The sequence below is a fragment of the Athene noctua genome, chromosome 26 (genome assembly GCF_965140245.1).
Source record: "Athene noctua chromosome 26, bAthNoc1.hap1.1, whole genome shotgun sequence".
Classification (NCBI taxonomy): domain Eukaryota; kingdom Metazoa; phylum Chordata; class Aves; order Strigiformes; family Strigidae; genus Athene; species Athene noctua.
This window is the reverse complement of record NC_134062.1, coordinates 230,248-254,200: the sequence shown is the minus strand read 5'-3', so window position 1 is coordinate 254,200 and position 23,953 is coordinate 230,248. Positions and strand designations below refer to the sequence as shown.

General features: G+C 56.0%; 2 protein-coding genes across 16 annotated transcripts in view; both read left to right on the top strand.

Moving 5' to 3' along the window:
* Positions 1-8,597, top strand: part of PHLDB1 (pleckstrin homology like domain family B member 1) — a 20,807-nt gene extending 12,210 nt beyond the window's left edge. For 5 of the 15 annotated variants that reach the window (XM_074927528.1, XM_074927526.1, XM_074927521.1 and 2 more), the window contains exons 10-26: positions 539-667; positions 1,880-2,035; positions 2,148-2,258; positions 2,438-2,527; positions 3,155-3,277; positions 4,026-4,163; positions 4,663-4,821; positions 5,224-5,391; positions 5,769-5,885; positions 6,006-6,099; positions 6,295-6,339; positions 6,742-7,033; positions 7,132-7,222; positions 7,304-7,450; positions 7,579-7,798; positions 7,883-7,968; positions 8,144-8,597. In XM_074927528.1, the coding sequence (XP_074783629.1) occupies positions 539-667; positions 1,880-2,035; positions 2,148-2,258; positions 2,438-2,527; positions 3,155-3,277; positions 4,026-4,163; positions 4,663-4,821; positions 5,224-5,391; positions 5,769-5,885; positions 6,006-6,099; positions 6,295-6,339; positions 6,742-7,033; positions 7,132-7,222; positions 7,304-7,450; positions 7,579-7,798; positions 7,883-7,968; positions 8,144-8,284 (2,307 nt within the window). In that variant the 3' untranslated portion in view covers positions 8,285-8,597. Of the gene's footprint in view, positions 1-538; positions 811-1,879; positions 2,036-2,147; positions 2,259-2,437; positions 2,528-3,154; positions 3,278-4,025; positions 4,164-4,662; positions 4,822-5,223; positions 5,392-5,768; positions 5,886-6,005; positions 6,100-6,294; positions 6,340-6,741; positions 7,034-7,131; positions 7,223-7,303; positions 7,451-7,578; positions 7,799-7,882; positions 7,969-8,143 lie in introns of all 15 variants that reach the window. The other 10 variants (XM_074927524.1, XM_074927523.1, XM_074927525.1 and 7 more) reach the window with 10 other exon arrangements.
* A 455-nt stretch (positions 8,598-9,052) lies between these two features.
* On the top strand, positions 9,053-23,467 carry HYOU1 (hypoxia up-regulated 1). The gene is made up of 24 exons (XM_074927574.1): positions 9,053-9,293; positions 9,461-9,554; positions 10,746-10,824; positions 11,111-11,265; positions 11,371-11,447; positions 12,366-12,547; positions 13,153-13,268; positions 14,047-14,230; positions 14,663-14,797; positions 15,650-15,732; positions 15,818-15,950; positions 16,234-16,421; positions 16,660-16,798; positions 16,916-16,976; positions 17,705-17,787; positions 18,381-18,569; positions 18,733-18,932; positions 19,085-19,172; positions 19,750-19,872; positions 20,217-20,350; positions 20,845-20,929; positions 21,407-21,659; positions 22,490-22,573; positions 23,095-23,467. The coding sequence occupies exons 1-24, from the start codon at positions 9,230-9,232 to the stop codon at positions 23,154-23,156; spliced, it is 2,991 nt and encodes a 996-aa protein (XP_074783675.1). The 5' UTR covers positions 9,053-9,229; the 3' UTR covers positions 23,157-23,467.
* Positions 23,468-23,953: the final 486 nt, after the last annotated feature.

The window sequence follows — 23,953 nt, the reverse complement described above, 5'->3', positions numbered from 1 at the left end:
CTTCCCTCCCCCTCTCCCTCCCCCTCTCCCCCCCTCTCCCTCCCCCTCCCCCTCCCCCTCCCCCTCCCCCTCCCCCTCCCCCTCCCCCTCCCCCTCCCCCTCCCCCTCCCCCTCCCCCTCCCCCTCCCCCCTCCCCCTCCTCTTCTTTCCCTCCTCTTCTTTCCTCCTCTTCTTTCCCTCCTCTTCTTTCCCTCCTCTTCTTTCCCTCCTCTTCTTTCCCTCCTCTTCTTTCCCTCCTCTTCTTTCCTCTTTCTCTTCTTTCCCTCCTCTTCTTTCCCTCCTCTTCTTTCCTCTTTCTCTTTTTTTTTCTCTTTTTTTTTCTCTTTTTTTTTCTCTTTTTTTTTCTCTTTTTTTTCTCTTTTTTTTTCTCTTTTTTTTTCTCTTTTTTTTTTCTCTTTTTTTTTTCTCTTTTTTTTTTCTCTTTTTTTTTCTCTTTTTTTTCTCTTTTTTTTTTCTCTTTTTTTTTTCTCTTTTTTTTTTCTCTTTTTTTTTTTCTCTTTTTTTTTTTTTTGTTTTGTCTTGTTCTCCCCCAGTTCAGGAAAGGGCAAAGGTTGATGCTGAAAGGAAGGAGCTAGAGCAACTCCGGGCACTTTACCATGAGTCGAAGAGCCACCTTGATAAGTGCCCCGAGTCACTGCAGGAGCAGTTGCGGGAGCAAATGCGAAGGGTCAGTGTCTCCCCCCACCCCTCCTGGACCATGGCCCACCTCCCTCCGCTCCACCTTAGGCCAGCTCTTCCCCGCCAGCCGGGGCCGCACTGGGAGCATCGCACCCGGGCTGGAGGCGGCTGGCACCGGGCACCGCCGTCCTGGTAAGCTTGCCGCTCGCCTGGGCCCGGGGCGCGGTGCTGGCTCAGCAGAGCGCGGGGCCGCCGCCGCCGTGGAGCTGCTGGGCTCCTCTGGGCTGGGCAGGCCCGAGCACGGATCCTGCCCCGCGAAGGAGGGCAGGCTGGCGGGGCAGCCGCGGGGACCGTCAGTCCTCGTCTCTGCTTCCAGCTACTTCCTGAGGGCGTTTATTTACAGTGTTGTCGGTCTACGTTATGGCCGGTCTGCAGCGTTTTTTCTGGTTATCTCGTATTTTCTGGTGGCGGCTGACCTTCCCCAGCCCATGGCCAGTGCCTGCCTGCCCCTCTCTGTGCAGAGAAACCCACCACTCGGGGCTGGCCACCCCTGTGTCGGGCGTGGGTACCGGCATGCGGTGGGCAGGGACGGTGACGGGGGTCCCAGCGCGTGGGAGCTCTCGGCGACCACCACACTGGTGGTGCCACGCCATGCTGCAAGAGCAGTGGCTGCCCTGCTCCGGCGCGGGGGGAAGCGCGTCCCCGCAGGGAGCATCGTGCGGTGGCTGCCGGGGTGGCGCCGGCAGACCCTGAGCCAAGCGGTCAGTGCTTGGAGGCTGGGGGGATGCTCAGGCATTCGTCCGGCACGGTGCCTGTCCACGGGGATCTGCTGCCCGTCAGCTCGGCGAGGCGGGGCCATGTGTTGGTGTTTTGCTGCCTGGCAGGGCACGGTGCCGGCCCGGACGTGGCTCAGCAGCAGCAGCTGCTCTCCGGGGTGGGGTGAAGCCACGGGCCGTGGTGAGCTCCTTGTCTCATGAGGGTGATGGCTCGGACCTGGCCAGTGCCCGGTGTCTCCATCGCCTTCTCCTGCCAGGCTGAGGTTGATGGTGGCTCCCATGTTGCTGGTGCTGAGCAGGAGGGGAAGCTGCCTGCCCGTCTGCACACAGCACCGGGGACAGGCTTTGCCTCGGGTTCCCCTTCCCAGCTGGCACCCGCAGGACGTGGGGGCACGGTGGGGGTTTTCCCTGTGGGAGATCTGCCAGCGAGATGTGGAGGTGCCCGTCCCAAGCGAGTGATCCACCGTGCCCATGTGTATTCGAAGGAGGCGGAGGCGCTGGAGACGGAGGCCAAGCTGTTTGAGGACCTGGAGTTCCAGCAGCTGGAGCGGGAGAGCCGCCTCGAGGAGGAGCGCGAGGCACGGGGCCAGCAGCTCCTGCAGAGCCGGGCCGAGTGCCACCGCAGCATCGCCCGCAGGAAGGTAGGGGCGGGTTGGGGTGGCGGGTCTGGTGAGGCCGGGCTGCACCCCGTGGCCCCAGCTGAGCCCCGTGGGTCGCCGGCAGAGCGGCTCATCCCCCCGGTCTGTTCCCCAGGAGCACGTGGCCGCGCTGGATGCCCAGGCTGCCCAGATCCGGCTGCAGAGCGCCCAGGAGGCCGAGCGCCTGGCCAGGGAGAGGAACGGCGTCCTGCAGCTCCTGCAAAAGGTACTGCAGCCATCGCGGGGTCGACATGTGCTCCCCGACCCTGGCGGTGCCTGAGGCAGGGCACGAGATCGCGCCACCTCTTGCCGGGATGCTGGCAGTCGGGGTGAGCATGGGGGGACTGGCCAGGGGGTTCCGGTAACCATCAGCTGCTTCTGCTCTCACTGTCACCCCGCGCTCAGGAGAAGGAGAAGCTCGTGTCTCTGGAGAGGCGCTACCAGCTCGTCACGGGTGGCAGGAGCTTCCCCAAAATGTCTTCAGCTCTCAGAGAGGTAAGTGGGCAGAGGGGATACAGTCTCCTGTCGCCAGCAGGGACGGGCCTGGTGCAACCTCAAGCTGTGCTCTGCAGCAGCCCCCTGTGCTCCTGAGCACCTTCGGGCTGGAGCTGGGGACTCCCGGCTGCTCAGAGCCTCTCTGTAGGCTGCAGAGATCATCGCTGGGTTGGGAGGGAGGGAAACGCGAAAGAGCCGGGCTTGGGAGCAGCAGCATCTCCCCTGCCGGGCTGCAGGGATGCTGCAGGAGTCCCGGCGCAGCCCAGGCTTCAGCAGGCAGCTCAGCGAGTCCCACGAGGGAAGGGCTGGGTGCAGCGGGCACTGCCTGAGGTCTCGCCCTCGCCAGAGAGCCAGCACGGGGCTGTCTTGGTGCCGGTATGGGGGACTCCTCCCAACTGATGTGCAAGGGCTTTTAGGTGGGAGCGGGCCTCCCCGTTGCCCTGCTCGTGGCTCTGAACAGGGAGCCAGAGCCGTGGTGCCACTGGGGACCATGGTGCTGCCCGACCTGCTGCTGGGGAGAGGGCCAGGGTGGCCGAGTCCCCTTGCACCTGCCCGTGGCGGGGCTCCTGCTGCTGCTGAGCTGCTGCCTGGGCCCCCCTTGCCTATGTGATCTCTACCCTCCAACAGGAGACCCTCCATATCTCAGAGCCTTATGAGCTGTTGGAGGGAACTAAGCCCCTGAGCCCCCTGCCAGCAGCAGCTGCCTCCTTAGCTTCTTCTGCCGCCTGCTCCTACCCCAAGGCGCAAGAGGTAACGGGACTAACTGCACGTGCTTGCTCACTTGCCCTCTCCTTGGCTGAGCCGCTGCCAGGCCCCTTATGTGGACTAACATCACCTTTGGGCAGCAGGATGTACCCCCAGCAGCACGCTGAGGTGGCACAGCTGGGGAATTTCTCCTTAAGCTCTCCAGCAGCTGTGCTCATTAACACGCAGACCTGATTCTGGGCGCTTGCCTGGGCCTGTCAGGCATCCCGGCTCCTGCTGCCTAACCCCGGTGTGGTGCCGTGTGGCAGGGGCGTCCCTGCACTGCCCCCTTGCCTGCTGCTTGCCTGCTGGCTGGGCACCTCCTGACAGCGTCCTCTGGGGTCCTGCTAGCCTGGCTTCCCCAAAAAAAGAGCAAATCCCTGCCTTCAGCATGTTTGATTCAGAAAGGGCGAGGAAGTGGAATTTAAGCTGGTTCAGAGCAGCTCGAGGTGCCTCATGTTGCACCTGCGAGGGCTTGTGGCCGAGAACCCTGAGATCTGGGAGCAGCTGAAGGCGCCTGGGGCCTGGCAGGGCACCCAGCCAAGCTGCGCCTAAGGCAGGGCCGAGGCGGTGTGCGAGACGCCGGCCCAGCTCGTGTGCGGTGCTGGGCAGCCAGGCAGCCGCAGGCAGGGAAGGGCTGGGCAGGTGCGGGCAGAGCACGCATGCGCGGGGAGATCTGCTCCTGCTTTGCAGTCAGCGTCGCGATGCCAGCACATGGGTCTAACTCTCCTCCTTCTCCGCCGTGGATTTCTAGGAGTACATGAGGCTGTCTGACGTTTTCAGGTTCTGCAGCAATGCGCACGGCCCCAGCCTGGACACTAAAGCTTCTGCCGCTGCCCCTGCTGCCGCTCAGCGCTCTTTCTTGCTTGCTGTACCTCCCGCAGCCGACGAGGTACCCGCTCCAGAGCATGCTTGGGTTTGCTGCCCTGGGTCGCCCACCGCATCCCGGGCAGCGAGAATGCCACAGGCCACGCGGCCGCCCCGTGTGCCCGGTGCTCGGAGCCCGCCTCTCTCTGGGCTGGGGGACTCGTCCAGCTGCAGCTGAGCAGGGAGCAGAGGCTGGAGCCACCCAGTCTCCTCACTGGGGAGCACTTCTGGCCTGCTCTGGATGGGCTTTGCCCTCGGGCAGCGGCAGCAGGGCTGGGGAGCAGAGCGGGTGCCCAGAGGGGCAGGAGGGCGGCCCTTTGTCTGTTGGACTCGGTCCTGGCCACCGGTCCCAGGCGAGGAGGGTGCAGAGCAGGTGGGAACCTGACCGGGTGCCCAGTACCAGCAGCTCTTCCTCCTGGGGATGTGGCTCCTTCTGGGGCCGGAGCCGCCTGCTCATTCCCCCGTGCCCGCTCAGCCTTGCTTCGAGCCTCTTCTCCCGGTTTAATCTGCTTCTCTCTGCCCAGTACGTGACCATTGAGCAGCTCTCGGGCATCCTGGGCGGCCTCTGTGCCCCTGCTGCTTCCCCACTGGGCGGCACCCCTCCGGCTCCTTCATCCTCAGGCTGCGCTCCTCCTCCTCCTCCTCCTCTTCCATCTCTCTCTTCTTCCTCCGTCTTTGCAGAGGTTTGTGTCCCGTTTCCCTCTCTCCAGCCCTGTGCTCTCCCTGGGAGGTGACAGGGGTGCATGGGAGGGGTGAGCTGTGGATGAGGCTGAGCAGCAGCTTGCACACGAGGCTCTCACTAGCCCACGTGCCCCTGGCTGACCTGCCTGGAGCCCTGCCTATCCCCAGGGCATCTCTGCACCTTCCTGGCACTTGTTGTCAGCTCTACCAGCCCCGTGAGCACCAGGGGGGTCCTGGAGCTGCTGACACTTGGTCTGGGGTCCCTGGTGGGGGGGTCTGCAGGTCCCAGGCCATGGCTGGACAGTGCAGGTGCAGGCAGGGATGCTCCCACCTCTCTCTCTGCCTGTTTGTCCCTCTTGCTGCCTTTTGCCCTCACTCCTTTCTCACAAGGCCTCTCTTCCCAGATGGAGCAGCAGCTTCTGGGGGACCTGGTGTGGCTCCCGGCTCTTGATTTAGAGAAGTGGTACCAGGAGGCCATGGCTGGCTTTGAGACCTCCTCCTCCTCTGTCTCCCCTCCTTCTTCCCCTCCTCCACTTCCAGCTAAAGCTCATTCCTCTCACAAGCCTCTCCAGGTAATCCTGGCTCCCTGCCGCTGGGGCTTTGGGTTGGACTAGATGATCTTCAAGGTCTTTTCCAACCCAGACGATTCTGTGGGGCTGCCAGCCACGGCGGGAGCGGGACAGTGCGGGGACATCCCCACTGGCTCTGCACCCTGGGCTCTGCCCGCCACCCCTGTGCCGCAGCAGGTGGGGGCCGAGCAGACTCACAGCAGGCAGCACGCCTGGGGCAGGCAGCCACTGCCTCCTCTTGCCTGTACCCCTGCCCAGGCAGCACCAACACAGGAGCTGGGGAGGGGGTGCCCAGCCCTGCCGGTGGCTGAGCCATCCGCCCGGTGGGCGCTTTTGCAGGCCCCCCTGTGCTCCTCTCACCTCTCTGTCTCCATGCCCAGGTCTATCGTGCCAAAACAGAGGGTGACGCTGGTGCTCTCACCCCTCGGATGAAGAGTGGGACCCCCTCGTCCTCGCAGCTCAACCTCTCCGTGCTGGGACGCAGCCCCTCACCCAAGGTACAGCTGCTGGGGGGAGCGGGGTGTCGCGCGGCCCCGGGCACCCTGGCCGTGGCTCCCGCGTGCCGGTGCCAGCCCCCGTCCCTGTCCCCACCGCTGACCGCCTGCTGTCCCACCCAGGGCCCCCCGAGCCCGGCGGGCAGCCTGCCCCGCAACCTGGCAGCCACACTGCAGGACATCGAGACCAAGCGCCAGCTGGCCCTGCAGCAGAAGGGTGAGCTCCGGTGTTGCGTCCCAGCTCTGGGGGGTGGTGGGACTTAAGGAGGCGCTTCCCTGGCAGTCGCTTGGGCGGCGGAGGAGGGAGCCCGGCCGAGGGCAGCAGCGGCGGGACGCAGGGCCTCTCTCACGGTCTCGCTTTTCCCCCCTCTCTCTCCCCCGCCAACCCCTCTGCCCGACGGCGTGTCTCCAGCCGAGCCACTCCCAGCAGAGCCCTCGCAGCCGGGCGATCTACCAGGTAGAGACGTGGGGCAGCTTGGACTGTCTCCAGCAGCCCGGAGGCAGCGGCATGTCTGTTTGCTGGCACCTTCCACCACGCACAGGAGGGACATGGCCAGCCCAGGACCCTGCGTGCCTCTTGGCATCCGCTTACGGACACCCCTGTGCATCCCCCACGCACCAGCGCTTTGCCCAGCCTGCTCCTGCCAGCCTGGCGCATGTCCTCCCCCTCAGCTGCCTCGGCCCCTCCTCTTGCCTGGACAGACGCTGCCTGCCCTGTTCTCCAGGGAGCTGTGATGGTGGCTCCCGGCTCCGGCAGTGCCTGCGGCATCTTCTCCCTCCCATGCCGTCCCCTCGCCCGCCACAGCGCGGCTCTGGGCCCGGCATGCTCAGCCCTTGCCGTCCTCTTCCCGCCCCGCAGGCCAGCAGGTGATCGAGGAGCAGAAGCGGCGGCTGGCGGAGCTGAAGCAGAAAGCGGCTGCCGAGGCTCAGTCGCAGTGGGAAGCCCTGCACGGGCAGACCCCCTTCCCCGCTGCCTTCCCCCTGCTCGTGCATCACTCCATCCTCCACCACCACCGTCCCCACGGTGTTGGGCCCCGGACAGAGGAGCTGGACCACGCCTACGACACCCTCAGCCTGGAGAGCTCAGACAGCATGGAGACCAGCATCTCCACCAGCAACAACTCCGCCTGCTCACCTGACAATGTCTCCAGGTAACCCCAGGGCTGGCCCCCGTGGCTAGAGGCTCCGCCGGCCGCGCCACTGGCTCGAGGCCCTTCCCACGGGGGTGGCAGCTCCGGTCGTCTTGCAGTGCCAGCGGGATGGAGGTGGGGAAGATCGAGGAGATGGAGAAGATGTTGAAGGAGGCGCACGCGGAGAAGTCGCGGCTGATGGAGTCGCGGGTGAGCGGGGGCAGCGGCACGGTGGGCAGCCGGGGCGCGGGTGCCCCATGCCCGGGGCTGAGCGCCTGCGCCTGCTGGCAGGAGCGAGAGATGGAGCTGCGGCGGCAGGCACTGGAGGACGAGCGCCGGCGCCGGGAGCAGCTGGAACGTCGGCTGCAGGATGAGACTGCGCGGCGGCAGAAGCTGGTGGAGAAGGAGGTCAAGCTGCGGGAGAAGCACTTCTCGCAGGTGCGGGGCTGGCTGCCCCCCTGGCACGGGCTCTCCCTGGCTGGCAAGGCAGACCACGGGGGTCCGGGGGAGGGGATGCGGTTCTGGCCACCGCCGGTGGGCTTTGCAGGGCTGCGTTGTGGTTCCAGGCTCGTCCCCTGACGCGGTACCTCCCCATCCGCAAAGAGGATTTCGACCTGCGGCTGCACATTGAGTCCTCGGGCCACAGCGTGGACACGTGTTACCATGTCATCCTGACGGAGAAGATGTGCAAGGGCTACCTCGTCAAGATGGGCGGCAAGATCAAGTCTTGGAAGAAGCGCTGGTTTGTCTTTGACCGCATGAAGCGCACCCTCTCGTACTACGTGGGTGAGTTCCTGCGCTGCCCTGTGCCCCCTCCCCGTGCCATCGCCTGTGGTGCTGCAGTCAACAGCAGTTCCCTCTCTCGGGCAGATAAACACGAAACGAAGCTGAAGGGAGTCATCTACTTCCAAGCCATCGAAGAGGTTTACTACGACCACCTCCGCAGCGCCGCAAAGGTGAGAGCCAGGCACCGCCGCTGCCCTGCTGTTGGCTGGGACCCCCCGGCGGCGGCGTCCCCCGACATGGCCCTCCACCGCGTAGGGAGGCGGCAGCGAGACAGCTCGGGCTGGGGATGCTCCAGGGACGCACGGTTCCTCAGCGCTGACCCTGACCCTGCCCTCTCCTCCCCAGAGCCCTAACCCTGCTCTCACCTTCTGTGTCAAGACCCACGACCGCCTCTACTTCATGGTGGCGCCCTCGGCTGAGGCCATGCGCATCTGGATGGACGTCATTGTCACCGGGGCCGAGGGCTACACCCAGTTCATGAACTGAGGGGTCGGGGCCGGGGCCGCGCACCCCCCACCCGCCAGCTGTTTGGACTCCGAGCGCCCCCAGCACCCCTGAGTGGGGGGGGACAGTCAAGGGCCACGGAGGCGCCGGGTGGCGCTGAGCATCACCTGCTCCCCCACGGGCATAGTTTGGGTTTTTATGTTGACTTTCTAAACACGCAGTTTATTGGAAACATATCAAAGTGCTGAAATGTAAGAAGCTGCCCAAGCCTTGCCAGCGCCCAGAGCTCCTTGTGCCTGGGAGGCGCTGGGTGTGAGACGGTCTGTCTGTCAGCAAAGGATGGGACAGACGGCCCTGCCGCGCCGCCGCCTGTCCCGGGGCGCCGGGACCCCCCCGTTCGGTAGCCCCAGAGCCCTCGTGGTGAAACCTTCGCTCCCGGGACCGAGCCCCGGCCGGGCGCAGCTGTAACGGCTTTGCCACCGGCAGGCCCCGCCCCGCGGGGGGCTGGGGGCGGGGCCCTGGCAGGGGGCGGGGAACCGTCAAGCGGGGCCTCGGTAGCGGGGCGGGGCCCGGGATGCGTCAGAGGCGGGGCTGGAAACGTGCGTGGGCGGGCCCGGGGCAGGGTTGGGGGCGTGGTCTCGGTTGGCGGCGAGGCGCCTTCTGGCCGCCAGGGGGCGCGGGCCGCACGTGGCCGCTGCCCTGCGGCCGCGCGCATGACGTCGCCACGCACGCGCGTGACGCCACGCCGGCCGCCGCCCCGCCCCGTTTCCCCCGGCCAATGGTGCCGCCGCTCGCGCCGGGCGCGCTTCCTGCGGCCCCGCGACGTGGCCCAATGGAGGCGCGCGGGGCGCCCGGCGCTGGCAGCCGCGCCAATAAGCGCGCGCCGCGTCCCGGCCGGGGCTCGCGCGAGGCTCCGGGGCCGCCGCAGCAGCTGCTGCCGGGCCGGGCCGGGCCGGGACGGCGGCGAGGAGGAAGGGGAGGAGGAGAATGGCGCGGGTGCCCCGCTGGGTGCTGGCCTGGCTGCTGCTCTGCTGCCGCATGCCCGCCGCAGGTAAGTGCGGCGCGGGGGCTGCCGGGCCCCCTCCAGCCTGGGCCGCGGCCGGCGCTGCTCTCCGGCGCTTCGTTGCCGTCCCAGGGCGCGCGGTGCCGGGCAGAGGGGTCGGTCTCCCGACTCGCAGGCGGTTTCTGACGGTTCTCGTGTTCCCCGGCGCGCTGCAGGGTCGGTGGCGGTGATGTCGGTGGACGTGGGCAGCGAGTCGATGAAGATCGCTATCGTGAAGCCAGGGGTGCCCATGGAGATCGTCTTAAACAAGTGAGCGGCTGCTCCGCGCGCCTGGCGCGGTGCCGACATCGAAGAGGCCCGGGGGGGGCTTCTCGCTGCTTTGCCGGGGCTCGAGGCTCCCTGCTTTTAGGCCGCGAGGGTTCAGTTAACGCCGCTCCTCTGCTGCGAGGGGAACACGCCCGTCCCCTCCTTCAGGTGTTCCCGACTTGCTTCTTGCCTCACTGAGCATCTTTCAGGGCCTCAGTTCAGTTCATGACCTTAGCTTTGGGGCGCTTGCTTGTGCTTTGGGGGTCTTTTAAGTGAGCAACCAAAAGCGTGGGTGGCTCAGGTCGTGTCACTGTTCAGACAGGAGCTTGCCCATCCCGTTAAGAAGCCCCATTCCCAGCTCCCCCTAAGGGAGCCCAGGGGTGGGTTTGTTTTGCTGCAGCTGCTCAGAACCCATACTTGTTTGTGAAGCAAATAAAGCTCTCCTTTCACTTGGCTGCTGTTCCTGCAGCCCGTCCCCAAGACACTGAATGAAAAACCTGTGGTTGGGAGAGGATGTACGGTCAGGAACATCCTAGTTCCCTGGAAGTCTAGACCAAAAGATAATAAACGGATTTTTCACCCAGCTCCCTGAGACTTGGCAGTCGTTGGTAGAATGAGGGAACTGCCTTCCCTTGCTCGCTGGTGGAGGAAAGCTAAAAATAAAGCAAGTCTTGTCTAAGTACAAAGCAGCACGTTCCAGAAAGCTTCTCATGAGCCTTTCTTCTTAGCAGCAATTTGCTTTTCTGTAGCCTAATGTTAGACAATCGTTAGTGTGTTATGAGGCATTTGGAAGTGGGTGGTGTGCACTGAGCTTAGGGCACAACTTTAAGCTGTTTCATGGTTATCGTAGTGAAATACTCACCTTTGTGCACTAATGCAAGAATCGGAGCAGAAACAAGTCACTTCCTGTTAACTTATCTCAAGTTGTGGGAAAAATAGCAATCACCTGCCCGCCACAGCTTCGATTGTGAATTTGAGAGGTGCCTGTCCATGTCTCGGTAAAGTGCGTTGTTTATGTCATGAGGAACACCAGGAGGTATGAAAGCCCCGACGGGAGGCTGGCCTTCCTTTCTGTAGGCAGTACCTGAGCACCTTCCTGTAGTCTTTCTAAAATGGAAGCAACGTCCTCCCTCACTAGGGACTCTATTGGACATTCACCTGCTTGGACGGGTTTACTCCTCTTTTCCTACACAGGGAGTCACGAAGGAAAACCCCTGTGGCTGTTTCTTTGAAGGAGAACGAGCGTCTCTTTGGTGACAGCGCGCTGGGAATGGTGAGAGCTCTTGTTACTCATCACACCGACTGCCATCCCTGTACACAGGATGTTCCTGCTGTTGTGCCCTTTGTGATAAATGTCTGAGTGAGGAAGTTTTATTTCTTGTCTGGTTACTTCTCATCTCCTTGGTGTGTTTACTGGCTTTCTGTACTCGTTCTTTGTGTACCATCTTGTGGTCCTAAATCCCATCCCAGGAGCTCTTTGCCACACAGCTTGGGGGAGGTTTGTTTGGCAACAGCCAAGCCTAAGAAATGCAGCTGGGCGATGCTTTTTCTTTCTGCAGTCCATAAGGACCCCCAAGGTGGCATTCAGATACTTTCAGGATCTGCTGGGTAAGCGCATCGATAACCCCCACGTGGCACTGTACCAGTCCCGGTTCCCAGAGCACGAGCTGGTGAAGGATGAGAAGAGGCAGACCGTTATCTTCAAGCTGTCCCAGTAAGTGGCTGCTTCTGGGTTCCTGGTGGGTGGGACTTCGGCTACCAGGCTTCTACAGCTGGCTCTGCTGTCACTGTAATTTCCTTTTCTGTTTCTTTCTTGTAGAACAACACAGTATTCTCCAGAGGAGATGCTGGGGATGGTCCTGAACTATTCACGTGGGCTGGCTGAGGAGTTTGCAGGTTGGAAGGATCTTACAGTATCTCTCTGTGTGTGTTTGTATATTATTGGATTTGAGTAGAGACCAGAGGTGTGTGAAAATCCATGGGTTTTTAGAAACGGGATGTTGGGTCTCTTCAGCTGTAGACTGTAAGCAAGACTTAATAGCTGTCAAGTCATTGTTTCTAATACGATGCAAGTTTGGGGGTTTAATCCTGTTCTTGGGGGCAGGCACCCCAGATCCCACCCAGGCTTGCAGCGAAGACGCCTTAGTGGCAGTCTCTGCAGGAGGAGTGAAGCTCTCCCTCGCTCTTGTGTGTGGCTGGAGGCGCATTCGGAGGCACCTGCAGGGGAAGGGGAAGGGGAAGGCCGCTCTGGTCAAGTCTGTTGGAGCTGCTCTGCACGCAGACTTGCTGCCAGAGCTGAATGACAAAAACTGCTCTCTCTTGGGAAACTCACTAGCAGATAAGAGACTGTCATGCGTTTCCCATGCCATGCTGCTAGTGAAACACCACAGTAATGACAGCTGGGTGATTCCGTTGCAGTGTTTGGCTTGCAGTGTTACTAGGAGGCTGCATGTTGTCTGGGTTGTTCTGCTAAGGCCAGTCCAAAGACATTTTGCTCTGGAGAGCAAACGTAATAGAGAGATAAAGTAAGCGAAGATAATGCTTGTTGAAATCTAAGGCATCCCAGAGCGTCTGAGAGTATCCCCACATGTGACAGAGATCAGTAGACCTGTGGCTTTGTGAGAATCTGAAGTCTTGGTTTCATCAGGACACAGGTTCATCCCTAGTGATCCTGGCTGCTGATGCTGCTTCAGCATTGCATCCCGTACGAGCCTTTACCGGGGATTCTCTGGCTCTGCTACACTTGCCCCGTTATAATGAGTCTTTGCATGCAGCTACGCTGGTGATAAAACACATTCCCTTCAACTCTTTCAGAGCAGCCCATCAAGGACGCAGTGATCACTGTTCCCGCCTACTTCAACCAGGCGGAGAGGAGGGCGGTTCTGCACGCCGCTCGCATGGCCGACCTGAAGGTGCTGCAGCTGATCAATGACAATACTGCTGTCGCCTTGAACTATGGCGTTTTTAGGAGGAAGGACATCAATGCCACCGCACAGGTAGGTGCAGCTGGGAGCTGCGGGGGATTCTGCATGAGTGCCTGTGTGTTGGGGGGAAGTGCTGCAGGTAAAATCAAAAGGACTTCGCTGGGTGGAAGGGGACTCTGCTAGTCAGCCGGTCTCTGCTGTTTTTGTGTGTTCATCGGACAGAGGAAGGGTTGAAACCCTGTGCAAATATGTGGTGAAGCCTGAAGGCTTCTGGGGTGAGGGCAGGTGGCTGGAAGTTCCCGTTTTGTAAACATGTGTTTGTTCCTTGCCAGTCAACCTGGGGCGGGGCGGGATAACAACAGCAGTTTTCTAAGGTGTTGGAAGACCAACTCTGAAATAGTTGACTTTCCTGAAGTTGAAGAAACTTTTAAAGAGCAAAGCTTTGTGTTCTGATCTGTGAAATGGTAGAGAAAATTTTTTTTGTTGGCTTGTGTCAGGCATGACCCTGAACGTCTCCTGTGTTTGATCACAGCACGAGTCCTGTCATTACAGTGTAAAGCCAGGCTTGGGAGCCAATAGTCTTGGCCTGTATCAAGCTCGGACAGCAGTGGGTTCTTTTCTTATTCATGGGGGATATCCAGGTGTTTCTGCTTCACCATTCCAGCTTCTCTTTTCAGAATATCATGTTTTACGACATGGGAGCAGGAAGCACCGTTTGTACTATTGTTACGTATCAGACAGTGAAAACGAAGGACTCAGGAACCCAACCCCAACTGCAGATCCAGGGCATTGGGTAAGAGTTTAGCATGAGATGTACAAACCCACAGGTCTCAGGAAAGAAGCCATTTGTTTCACGGTCTCTTCTAAACGTGGAATTTTGCAGTGAGCCTTCAGCGGAGTAATTTGGATGGCAGAGTGAGAAACGTTTGGAGCAAGAGGGCTCCAGTGGGTAATAATTCTGGTGTCGCTGTTTTGTGCAGCAGATAACTGAGAACTTCCAGCAGCCTGCCATTACACTTCATTTTCTTCAGGCTTGCTTTTTTTAAAGCCTCAAGCCATTTTAGCATAATTCAGTTTCTTATAATCTTACAAAAGTAGAGAGTGTCAGTTTGAAAAAGCAGAGTATTCTTCTAGAGAGGAATGAAAACACAGTGTATTGACCAAATGAGGGGGGGTGCTGTGAATCACCAGCCTGGCAATTTTAACGCCACAGCATTTATACTGCTGCTTCCAGGCAAATACCTGGGACCTGAGAGTTATCCTTTGGGTGTCTGATGTGCTTGGCAATAAGGCCTTTACCAGAATATATGAAGTTTCCTGCTCAAAGGCTGTTGTGGTGGTGAATCTTCCTTTTCTTTGTTTCATTATAATGTGTTCTTTTTGAAACAACCATTGTTCTTTCACAGTTTATCACAGCTGATATAGTACCACAGCTATTTTTGACCACTTGCTGCTCTCTTATTTGTGAAATAATGCATGAAGTTTGTTGGTATTTGTGAAATAATACATGAAGCTTGTTGGTATTTCAGCTCGCTTTAAGTTGTTACACCTCTGTTTGTTCTTTTGCTCAGGTTTGACCGTACTCTTGGAGGTTTAGAGATGGAGCTTCGTCTCCGGGACTATTTGGCAAAACTCTTTAATAATCAACACCCTTCGAAAGACGTCCGAAAGAATGCCCGGGCCATGGCCAAACTGCTGAAGGAGGCCAACCGCCTGAAAACTGTCCTGAGTGCGAATGCTGACCACATGGCACAGGTCTGACCTTCTGCCGTGGGGTTTCCAGCTCTTCTGGGGCTCAGAGGGGGGTGGGTTAAGGACAGGCGCGTAGGGGCGATGTCCCTCCTCGCCGTCGCCGTGCCGCAGAGCATCACTGCTGGTGTTGCAGGGCCAGTGGCAGCACTGGTGGTCCCCCTTGACCTGTGCCCGCTTGGTTCCAGTGGTGACTGAGTGGAACGGAGGAGCGTGAGTCACGGGAAGTTTGTTAAACTTCCCCTGAGAGAAGCTGCCCGTTACACCACGCTCCATCCTCTCATCACCTTGGCAGGGGCAGGGCTCGGATGAGTGCGGTCAGGTCCTATGTGCCTTAAGAAAGCTGGAAGTTTTTGCACTCTGGGCAAGTCAGGCAGAGATTCTGTTTGGAGAATCCTCCACCAAGAATTTCATTCTGGCTGCTTTTTCTCTGGACAGATTGAGGGGCTACTGGATGACATCGACTTCAAGGCCAAGGTCTCAAGGCAAGAATTTGAGGATTTGTGCTCTGACTTGTTCCAGCGAGTGCCAGGACCCGTGCAGCAGGCTCTGAGCAGCGCAGAGATGAGTCTGGTATGTTTAAGAAAACACATTAACAAGCCTGGATTTGTATGTAGGCAGGCACTGTCACATCCCGATCAAGGCACTGGTGACAGTCCCAATGCCTGTCGCTGTCACAGAGTGAGGTCACTGCCTGCAGTACCAAACAGGAGCCTGTCCTGGCTCCCTTGCTGTCCACCAGAAACAAAGGACCTCCCGGAGGGGTTTGTTTGTTAAAAAACCTCTGATCTTGGGCTGGAGGTTTGAAACCCCGATCTTTTTTTTTTTTTTTTTGTCTTGGATGCTGGTCTGGTCTTACTCATGAAGTTTTAACTCAAACTGCCTGGAAACAAAATCATTGCTGTCCAGGCTTCTCTGAGCGCTCCCTTTAGAAGCGCTCTTGCAACTGCGGTTGGACCAAACACAGTGCAGTCCTTTGGAGGGATGTTCTGCATTGCTAAATTCTCAATTCCCAGGATGCCAGGAGGCTCTTGAGCATTTTTTGGCTCTGGTATTCCGTGCGAGACACTGAGTCACCTCCCAGGGTCCGGGTTTCTGTCTGTTCTGGTCCAGCTCCTGTCTGAGTCACTGTCTCTGGCATCACAGTCTCTAATTTTGAATCAGAAGTCCCATGTTTCGGGTGACTCGAAGCAGCGCTCACATTGTCCCTGTTTGACGGGCCTGGCTCCAGGTTCCTCGCATTGGCTCGTGTCAGCCTGTCAGATCTGTGGGGCACAGAGCTGTGCTGGGACAGCGTGGCATGGCACGGGTGTCATCAGGGCACCGCAGCAGCGCAGGGTGGCCGGGGAAGGAGCGTGAGGGAGCCCTGAACTTGGCTTTACAAAATTGCCTTCTCAAAACCAAGTGACTGTTTCCAATCCCTAGGATGGAATTGACCAGGTGATTCTAGTTGGCGGTGCCACACGGGTCCCCAGAGTGCAGGAGGTTTTGCTGAAGGCTGTGGGCAAGTGAGTATGTGAGGCTCCCCTCGTAGTCTGTCGCAGTTTGTGGCCACAGCTGCAGAGCTGACACCTGTCGCTTTTCACTTCCTAGAGAAGAACTGGGCAAGAACATCAATGCCGATGAGGCTGCTGCCATGGGAGCAGTCTACCAGGCAGCTGCTCTGAGCAAAGCCTTTAAGGTGAAGCCTTTCATCGTTCGGGACGCTGCTGTGTTTCCTATCCAGGTAACCCTTGGCTTTTCTTCTGATATGCAAGGTGTGGGTAAATGTTGTGGGAGAAATCTTCCAGGTGACCTGTGGATTCATCTCCGTAAGGAAGTTATGGAGATCCTTTGGCCCTGCTGTAGAAGTGCTGTATCCCAGAAGCCAGGCGTATAGAAACATCTGCTGAGAAATACCTGCCTGACCCCCAACTTGTGCACGAGGCAGAGCAGCCAAACGCTGCCGGTGTAAGACGCTATAGAGGAAGTTTGCAGTTGCTGAGTCCTGTTTTCTGTTTGTGCTGCAGGTGGAATTTACCCGTGAAGTTGAGGAGGACGATAAATCCAGGAGTTTAAAGCATAACAAGAGGATTTTGTTCCAGCGCATGGCGCCCTATCCGCAGCGCAAAGTGATCACTTTCAACCGCTACACGGACGACTTTGAGTTCTATGTCAACTATGGAGATCTGTCTTTCCTGAGCCAGGACGACCTGCGGTGAGTTGAGCCCAGCATTTGAGCAGACAGGTGGCAGTGCAGGTCGCCAGGCGGGGAGTCGTGTCGTGTGTCTGGGCACACCGCCTGCCTGCAGACCTGTTCTCCACGCCTGTGCTTTGGCCGGCTCCTTGCTCTGTGCAGTTGTCTGTCGCGGCAGAGGTGACCGTGAGAGGGGGTTAGCTGTTCTGCAGCTTTGTTATCTGAAGTTTTCTCTCTGCTTTTGTCCCTGTGTCATCAGGATTTTTGGTTCTCTCAATCTCACTACTGTGAGGCTGAAGGGGGTCGGGGACAGTTTCAAGAAGCACTCAGATTATGAATCCAAAGGCATCAAAGCTCACTTCAACATGGATGAGAGCGGAGTACTAAGTCTGGACCGGGTAAGCACCATCCTGTTGGGATGTTCGTCAGCAGTTTTCCGCAATTTTCTGCTTCTGTCCCTCTCTTCAGTATTGATTGTCTCTGCTTAAAACTAATTTTGTGCTCCTCTCTCCAAGGTGGAGTCTGTGTTTGAGACCTTGGTGGAAGACAAGCTGGAGGAGGAGTCAACACTGACAAGTAGATACTGAACTTTGATACTTATTCTAACTGTTGTGTTTTGTCTGCAGCAGCTGGAATAACTAAAGCATATCTCTACTTTGAGCAGAGCAAGCACCATTAGCTGTGGCCTCTGATTGTGTATACACCTCCAAAATACATAAAAGCCCTTTGCAAGTGGCTTCTGGCTGCTGCCAGCAGCTCTGAAATGTCACACACTCCCAAGGTGACAATGGCATGCATTGCAACCTGAAAAATAGGAGTCGTTTCCTCATTGTTTGGCCACAGGTTCTCTGCTAATTTCAGGAGGTCTGTCCTGAAGGGAAGTCCCACATCTGCAGCCCCGTGGTGTTCTCCCTTCTTGTTGTCTGTGTTGCGGTGCCCTGACTTGCGCTTTGCCTTGCTCAGGTTTTAGAGCACAGACTTCCCCATAGAGAGGAGTTGGAAATCTGGATGTTCGGAGGTGAAGGGGAGATGCAGGGATGACTAATGCAGCCACAGGTTAAATCTTGAAGGTTTTTAGTCAAAGTTACACATTTCAGGCCCCACTTGTCTGCACATGCAAAAACACGAAGTGAGGTCAGGGAAGGATGAGTTTCTGGAGTGTATGTGGCTAGCCTACGCTGCCAGGGGAGCTCCTTGGGGGGGAGTGATCATTGTGATTGTGAGAGAAAGAACCAAGAGCTGAAGATGAGTTTCTTCTTCTTTTGGATACATAATACTCTGGATTTTTTGTCTCCCATCGACAGAACTTGGAAACACCATCTCCAGCCTGTTTGGGGGTGGTGGCCATACGCCAGAGACTGGGGAGAACCTGACTGACTCGGTTCAGGTGAGCCTCGGGGTGATGGCTAGTGGGAGGGAGCCCCTGGGCTTCGCTGTGGCTGCTGAAGAGGCAGTGATTCACATGAGCAGAATTAAAGATGTCTGGCAGAGTGTCGGGGGTTTGAATACTTTCAGAAAGTGCTATATTCCCCTGGAGTTTCACGTGGTCTGTGTTTAAAGAAATGCATGATCTTTGGCTGTCGAGTCCAGCAGCAGTGGACTCACGTTACAGGGCTTGTTTCTGAGGAAGTCTCTCATTTCTAAATTGTCCTGGTGCTCTGTGGGTTGGCTTCTGCCTGTGTGTTGCCTGTGCAGGTGCCTGGCAGGCTCCTTGCTTTCTCCCAGGCCGTATAGCCGCAGCTGCCATTATGTGGGCAGTAGTGATTGGGTTTCCTTCTAGGGAGACGAAAGCTCCTTGTCACAGTCGTGTCTTGCACTAAAGTGACTCAGTTCATATTGTAGCTAATGGCTGCAGTCTCTGTGAGTGCTGTTTTTCATACATACATTTTTTGCAGAGAATTATCTGTTCTGTGAAACATTTGGAGTTTCTACAGTTAAAATATTGGTTTGGTTTCCCCTTTATTTGCTTGTGATGACCAGGAGGAAGAAGAGAGCCCAGCAGAAATGGGTAAAGAAGAGCAGGTGGAGAAACAGGACCAAAAGGGCAGTGCAGAAGATGCTGGTGAAGAGCAGGGAGAAGAGAAACAGCAGTCGCCAGGTCAGGCAGAAACTCCCCCTCCAAAAACAGAGTCGCAGAAGAAGGAAGAAGGCAAGAAATCAGAGTCTCAGGTGAGCATCAGATCGAAGGAATGTGACTGTGATGGGTATGTTTGAAACTAATAAAATTCCTACAGTGCTCTGTGGAATTCTTTTTCCCTTGTCAATGCCCTGCCTTGGAAAAAAAGTTTGCCAATCTGTTCCCTTGCTTGAAAATGTACTTTATCTGTTACAGGATCCCAAAGAAAATAGAGAAACTGCGAAAGAGGAAGTACAGTCCAAAAGTTCTGATGACAGCACAGTTGGCAAAACAGAGGAAGAAAAGAAGATCAAAGCACCCAAGAAGCAGAAGCTTGTCCATGAGATCATGATGGAAGTGGATATAAATGATGTGCCTGACCTGCTGGAGGATGAACTGAAGAGCTCAGTGAAAAAGTATGTTTGAAACAGCTCTGCTAGGTTAGGGTTCCAGATAAAGGAGGGGAATTGCTTTGGAATGGCGTAGCTCACGTAGCGCTGCTGTGTGTGATGTGATGCTCATCTAAAGGCACTTGGTACCTTTGATTTCTGTTCTCTTCACATGTTAGACTCCAAGACTTGACGGTCAGAGATCTAGAGAAACAGGAAAGAGAAAAATCGGCCAACAGCTTGGAGTCATTCATCTTTGAGACCCAGGTAAGTGGGATATAAAGAAACAAGAATTCCTAGAAAGCAAGTAGGAGTGTCGTACACAGCTTGGCTGATCTGAGCGCAGGGGAGTTGTTTGAGCGGGGGGAAGCTGATTTGAAGAGCCTGGTCTCATCTTTCAGTCACTTTCTCTGTTGCTGTTAGGCCTCCCAAGCCCATGCAGACTGTGGAGCTTTTCTCAACACAGAATGAGTGCTTTCACACATTAAAATTTGGCTTTCCAGTATCCCTTATACCTGTGTGTTTTGTAACAGTCACGCTCAGGCTGGAAAGAAGTTACAGCTTCTCTGAGAACTCTTGTACAGAAGAGGCAATTAACATTAAGTGTGTGTGGAATTGTGGCTGCAGCTTTGCCGTCATGCCAGGTGTACGTGTGTGTCTGTGCACCTGGTGTATTTACCTGCTGGTGCCAGGAGCAGCAGCTCATGTTTGGGGGGTTGAATGACAGTCTCCTGGCCAGCACAGGTAGTCCACAGCCCAGTCCAGTTGCAAGTGGGTGACCTGGTGGTTTTACGCTTCCCCGGTCAGTGGTATTTGACAGGAGTGCTTGCTTTGTTCTCCTCAGGACAAGCTTTACCAAGAGGAGTATCAGTTTGTCTCAACTGAGGAGCAGAGAGAAGAAATTTCCAGGAAGCTCAGCGAGGCTTCCAGCTGGATGGAGGAGGAGGGCTACACAGCTGCCACCAAGGTACTGCTGCCTGTAGTCAGGGTACCAGTCTGCTGTGACTGACACAGACATGGCCACGCAGGCTGATGGGGTGTTGATCCATCTCGATCCTTTATAACCTGGTTTGTGAAAGCTTCTTGCTTTGTCAGTGCGTTATGCACAGAACATAATACAGTTGTTCTTCCAGCTGTGGGTGCATCTTCAACAGCTTCAGCAGTACCCTGTTGAGTCGTATGGCTCTTTTAACTCTATCAAAATAGTGTATTTGATAGAGAAAACAACAAAAAGTGCAGTTTTAACTTCTGAGGCTTTACGAAGTTAGCGAGTGAACTAACTGCCGCCTTTCCCATCTTCCCCATTCACAGGAGCTGAAAGACAGGCTTTCTGAGCTGAAAAAGCTTTGCAGGAACCTCTTCTTCCGCGTTGAGGAAAGGAGAAAGTGGCCAGAACGCCTGGCTGCCCTGGAGAGTCTGCTCAACCACTCAACCATCTTTCTCAAGTAAGAGGAAGCTGTTGGGAAGGAGAGTTCCTGAGCTGGTAACGTACGAGAGGCTGACAGAACTGACCAAATTGCATGTGGTCTGAAAGTCACCAGTGCTTCTTGAGGAAAGACCCCAAAACCCTGCTTCCTAGCACTCAGTTCTGCAGAACACGTCAGCGTTAGATGCAGGCTGTGTTTAAACTGGGCAGAGGGGAAGTGCCCAATGCTTTATGCACTGTTTACAAGCAGATTTTTCCCTCTTGGTCCTGTGGCCTCAGCTCTTTGTATCTTCCTTGCTTGTCTGCTCTCACGATAGCTGCATTTGCTGGCTGTTTTCTGTGCTTAGCATCCAGAGGTTGACTTAGGACTCTGGTTCCTGCAGATGTAGGAGACATGGGTGCAAAATGTACTAACTGGTTGGTATGTGCAGTGACTACTTATTATTGTGATTACTGGGGATGTAAACTCTGAGTTGCCAACATACAGTCTGAAATAAACTTCTTATCTTTAAGGGGAGCCCGAATGATTCCAGAGTCTGACCAGATATTCACAGACGTGGAACTGAGTACTCTGGAAAAAGCTATCAATGAAACAACGGTAATAAAGGACCGAATGATCCCACGGGAGGGTGGGGGTGGCAGCTTGGGTTGTGTTTTCTGTGGTGTACTTTCACTCAAGGTCACAGAACAGAGTGTGCCTGTTTTGTTTCCATGCTACCAGCAAACCTTTTGTGTCTGTCGGTGTTTCTAATGCCCAGCTTGACCCCAGGCTGCTGGGGGATAGTGGCGCTTGTGCTGCATGTGCAGAGTTGTCTCCAGGAGTGGTGGGGTGTAGCCCTGTAATCTGGCTGTGCGCAGCTTGTAAAAGCAGCTGCTGGGTTTTGAGGGATTCGTTTCTTTGTTTTGTTCTATGTATGGATAACTCAGAAGGTGGTGGAAGTGTAGCAAGGAGCAGTGTTACCCTGTGTAAGTTAGGAGGCCCGGGAGCGTTGGCTTGGAGCTGCTGTTGATACAGTGGTTCCTGGAACCCAGAAGCATTCAAAAAACCCCTCTTCCTTCCCATCCCATCCCACAGATCTGGAAAAATGAGACACTGGCTGAACAGAACAAGCTCTCTCCTACTGAAAAACCTCTCCTGCTGTCCAAAGACATAGAGCTGAAGATAGCAGCCCTGGACAGGGAAGTGCAGTATCTTCTGAATAAGGCCAAGTTTGCAAAACCCAAACCCAAAAAGGAGAAGAATGCCACGAAAGCCGATTCAGGAAAGAATGCTACAGCAGCCTCTGAGACTGAGAATACTATCCCTCCCACGGAGGGGAAACAAGAAGGTGAGGAGCGGGCAGGGGCATGTCTATAACTCCTGGTATGTAACTGCCATGTGTAACACACTCGGATTGCTCTGCCTTCAGTGAAAGGGAGGTAAGTCAGTGAAGACAACAGGTAACTGTAGGATTAAATGAGCCTCCTCTTAGTTTTCAAAGACAGCTGGGAAAATCTGGGTATGGCAGTGTCCTTTTCTCCCCACCATTTGTTTGGGTTTTTTTCTGCAAGGAAACAGAAAGTGTTGATAAGCTTCCTAGGATGGTTAGTCAGTAGCTGTCTCTGGCTGCCTGCCTGCTTTCTAAGAAAGATAAGCCACTTGTTTTGTTCTGGCTGTCCAGAGCCAAGTACTCAGAGCTCTGCCCTGCATCAAGGAGTAGAATGAGCTGTTGATGAGAGAAGTTTGTGGCTTAGATGGACCCCAGAAAAAAAAAAATCTCTTGGGACACTTAAGACTTGCACTTCTCTGAACCTGTTAAGATCCTCAGGTTCCGGGTGCCCTGGTCCTTTTAAATGTAGCCTGCTGTTTGTCAGCAGAGTTCCCCTCTGGTTCCTCTGGCTCAAGATCCTGCTCTAAAGGTGACTGGACTGGGCAACAGTGCATCTCCAGGGCTTCCAGGGACATAACGCCTGGCAGACAGAGGCAGTGAGGAGTAAGGAGGAGTTCTGTGGTCTTCTCTGAGTGTTGTAGAGAGATCCACCATGAGACCAAGTGACTAAAATCCTGTTGAGCTCCCACAGCTGGCTTGTAAAGCTCACCACTGGTCACACAGTCTCCTTGCATCTAGTCTCCTGTGTGTTCTCCCTTAACTTTTGTTTCTTTCTGCTTTAAATATAGAGAAACCTGAGGATGTTGGTCCAGCCAAGGAACCTCCTACAGTTGAGAAGGTAGCCATAGACGATGAGCCTGGATCAGACTCTGGTGGGTAAATGTTTGACTAAAGGTCTAGAACTTGATAGCTCCGAGTGCAGGCTGCCTGTGTGCTTCCTTCCATCTCTGCGGCTGTGGGAGGTAGTAAAATGGTGGAACCCCCGACTGTGAATCGGCTGTTAATGCTGGAAAGAGGAAAAGTTTGGGTTCCTCACTGTTCCTACATTTCCATTCTTCAGTGTGAAGTTGTGAGGTGCCACTGCTGCCTGCCTGGGCAGCTGCTTCATGCCTCTCGCTGCAGCTTACGGCCAGTGCCGGGGCTGCCAGTCTGTCTTTGTTAAGGAGCGGGCGTGTTCTGCCCTCCGAGGGTGAGCACAGTGCCGTGGGGCAGGCGCAGGGCACTCAGCCTTCAGCTCTTGGGAGCTGAGTGTCCGTCCCCAAAGCATTCCCCTGACTTCTGTACTGCAGGCTGAGAGTTTGGCGGAGTACTTAATGGGTGTCAGGGACTTCCAGTGCTGCTTTGTGTGCTGCAGAAACTTACAGTCTGTAACTGAGTTTACTTCATTACACAGGGTCCAAAAAAGAGAAGAAGACAGAAGCTGGAGGAGAAAGCAGGAAAAATGATGAGTTATAACACCCCTGAAATCCCACTAGTGTCAACATCTATTTATTTCATGGTTACTTTCTTGTTTTTATAACGGACCTGGTTAGTCATGATGTAAACGGAACGCAACAAACAGTCTGACAACAAAATGGGATAGAGATGTAAATTTTTTTATTTCTTTCTGGGGATGTTGCCGCTACTAACTTAGTGAATTGGTTTTTGTTTTTCTTATGTGTTTAAAGGTGGCAGTGTGCCCACCGAGAGTTGTCTCTGTTTCAGTACGGAAGTCACCCAAGTGACTTTTCTGGAGAGAAAGCAGTAAAGAAACATCTTAAGCTTTAGGAAGTCGCTCAAAACAAATTCTGTGCCCCACCTCCCTTGGCAAAGATCGATGGGATTAATGCAGAAGTGTGTGTAGCTGAGAGGGTGTTGCCTTTGCATGGGAGGCCCTGGCTTAAAGAAATGGGGTGATTTCAGCTGACGGGAGGTGTGTCTGCGTTTGGACTCGGGGGAAGGCCTGACAACGGGGGGCAGAAGCTCCTTTCCTGGGGATACAAACGGGGCTGTTCTCCAGAGACTCTTCGTGTTGAAACTGTCTCTCTCCGTGCGCTGTAGCAGAGGCTGAAATCCGTGAACTGAGACTTGATAAAACGATCCTGTTTATAGTCGACTATAAACTGAGAAGTTCAGAAATTTTGGCTCCGAATGCTGAGGCGACCGCGAGAGGAACTGTTGGCGCATCCCCTCGGGCCCGGGCCGGTAGGGACCGCGGAGGCGGCAGAGGGTGGGGTGGCAACAACCGGCCCCTTGACCCTGACCCCCTTCCT

Coding starts and splice junctions, on each gene's coding strand:
- HYOU1 (XM_074927574.1), top strand. CDS start 9,230: ATGGCGCGGGTGCCCCGCTGGGTGCTGGCCTGGCTGCTGCTCTGCTGC. Junction 11,266..11,370: donor GTTATCTTCAAGCTGTCCCA/GTAAGTGGCTGC, acceptor TCTTTCTTGTAG/AACAACACAGTATTCTCCAG. Junction 19,173..19,749: donor CATTCATCTTTGAGACCCAG/GTAAGTGGGATA, acceptor TGTTCTCCTCAG/GACAAGCTTTACCAAGAGGA.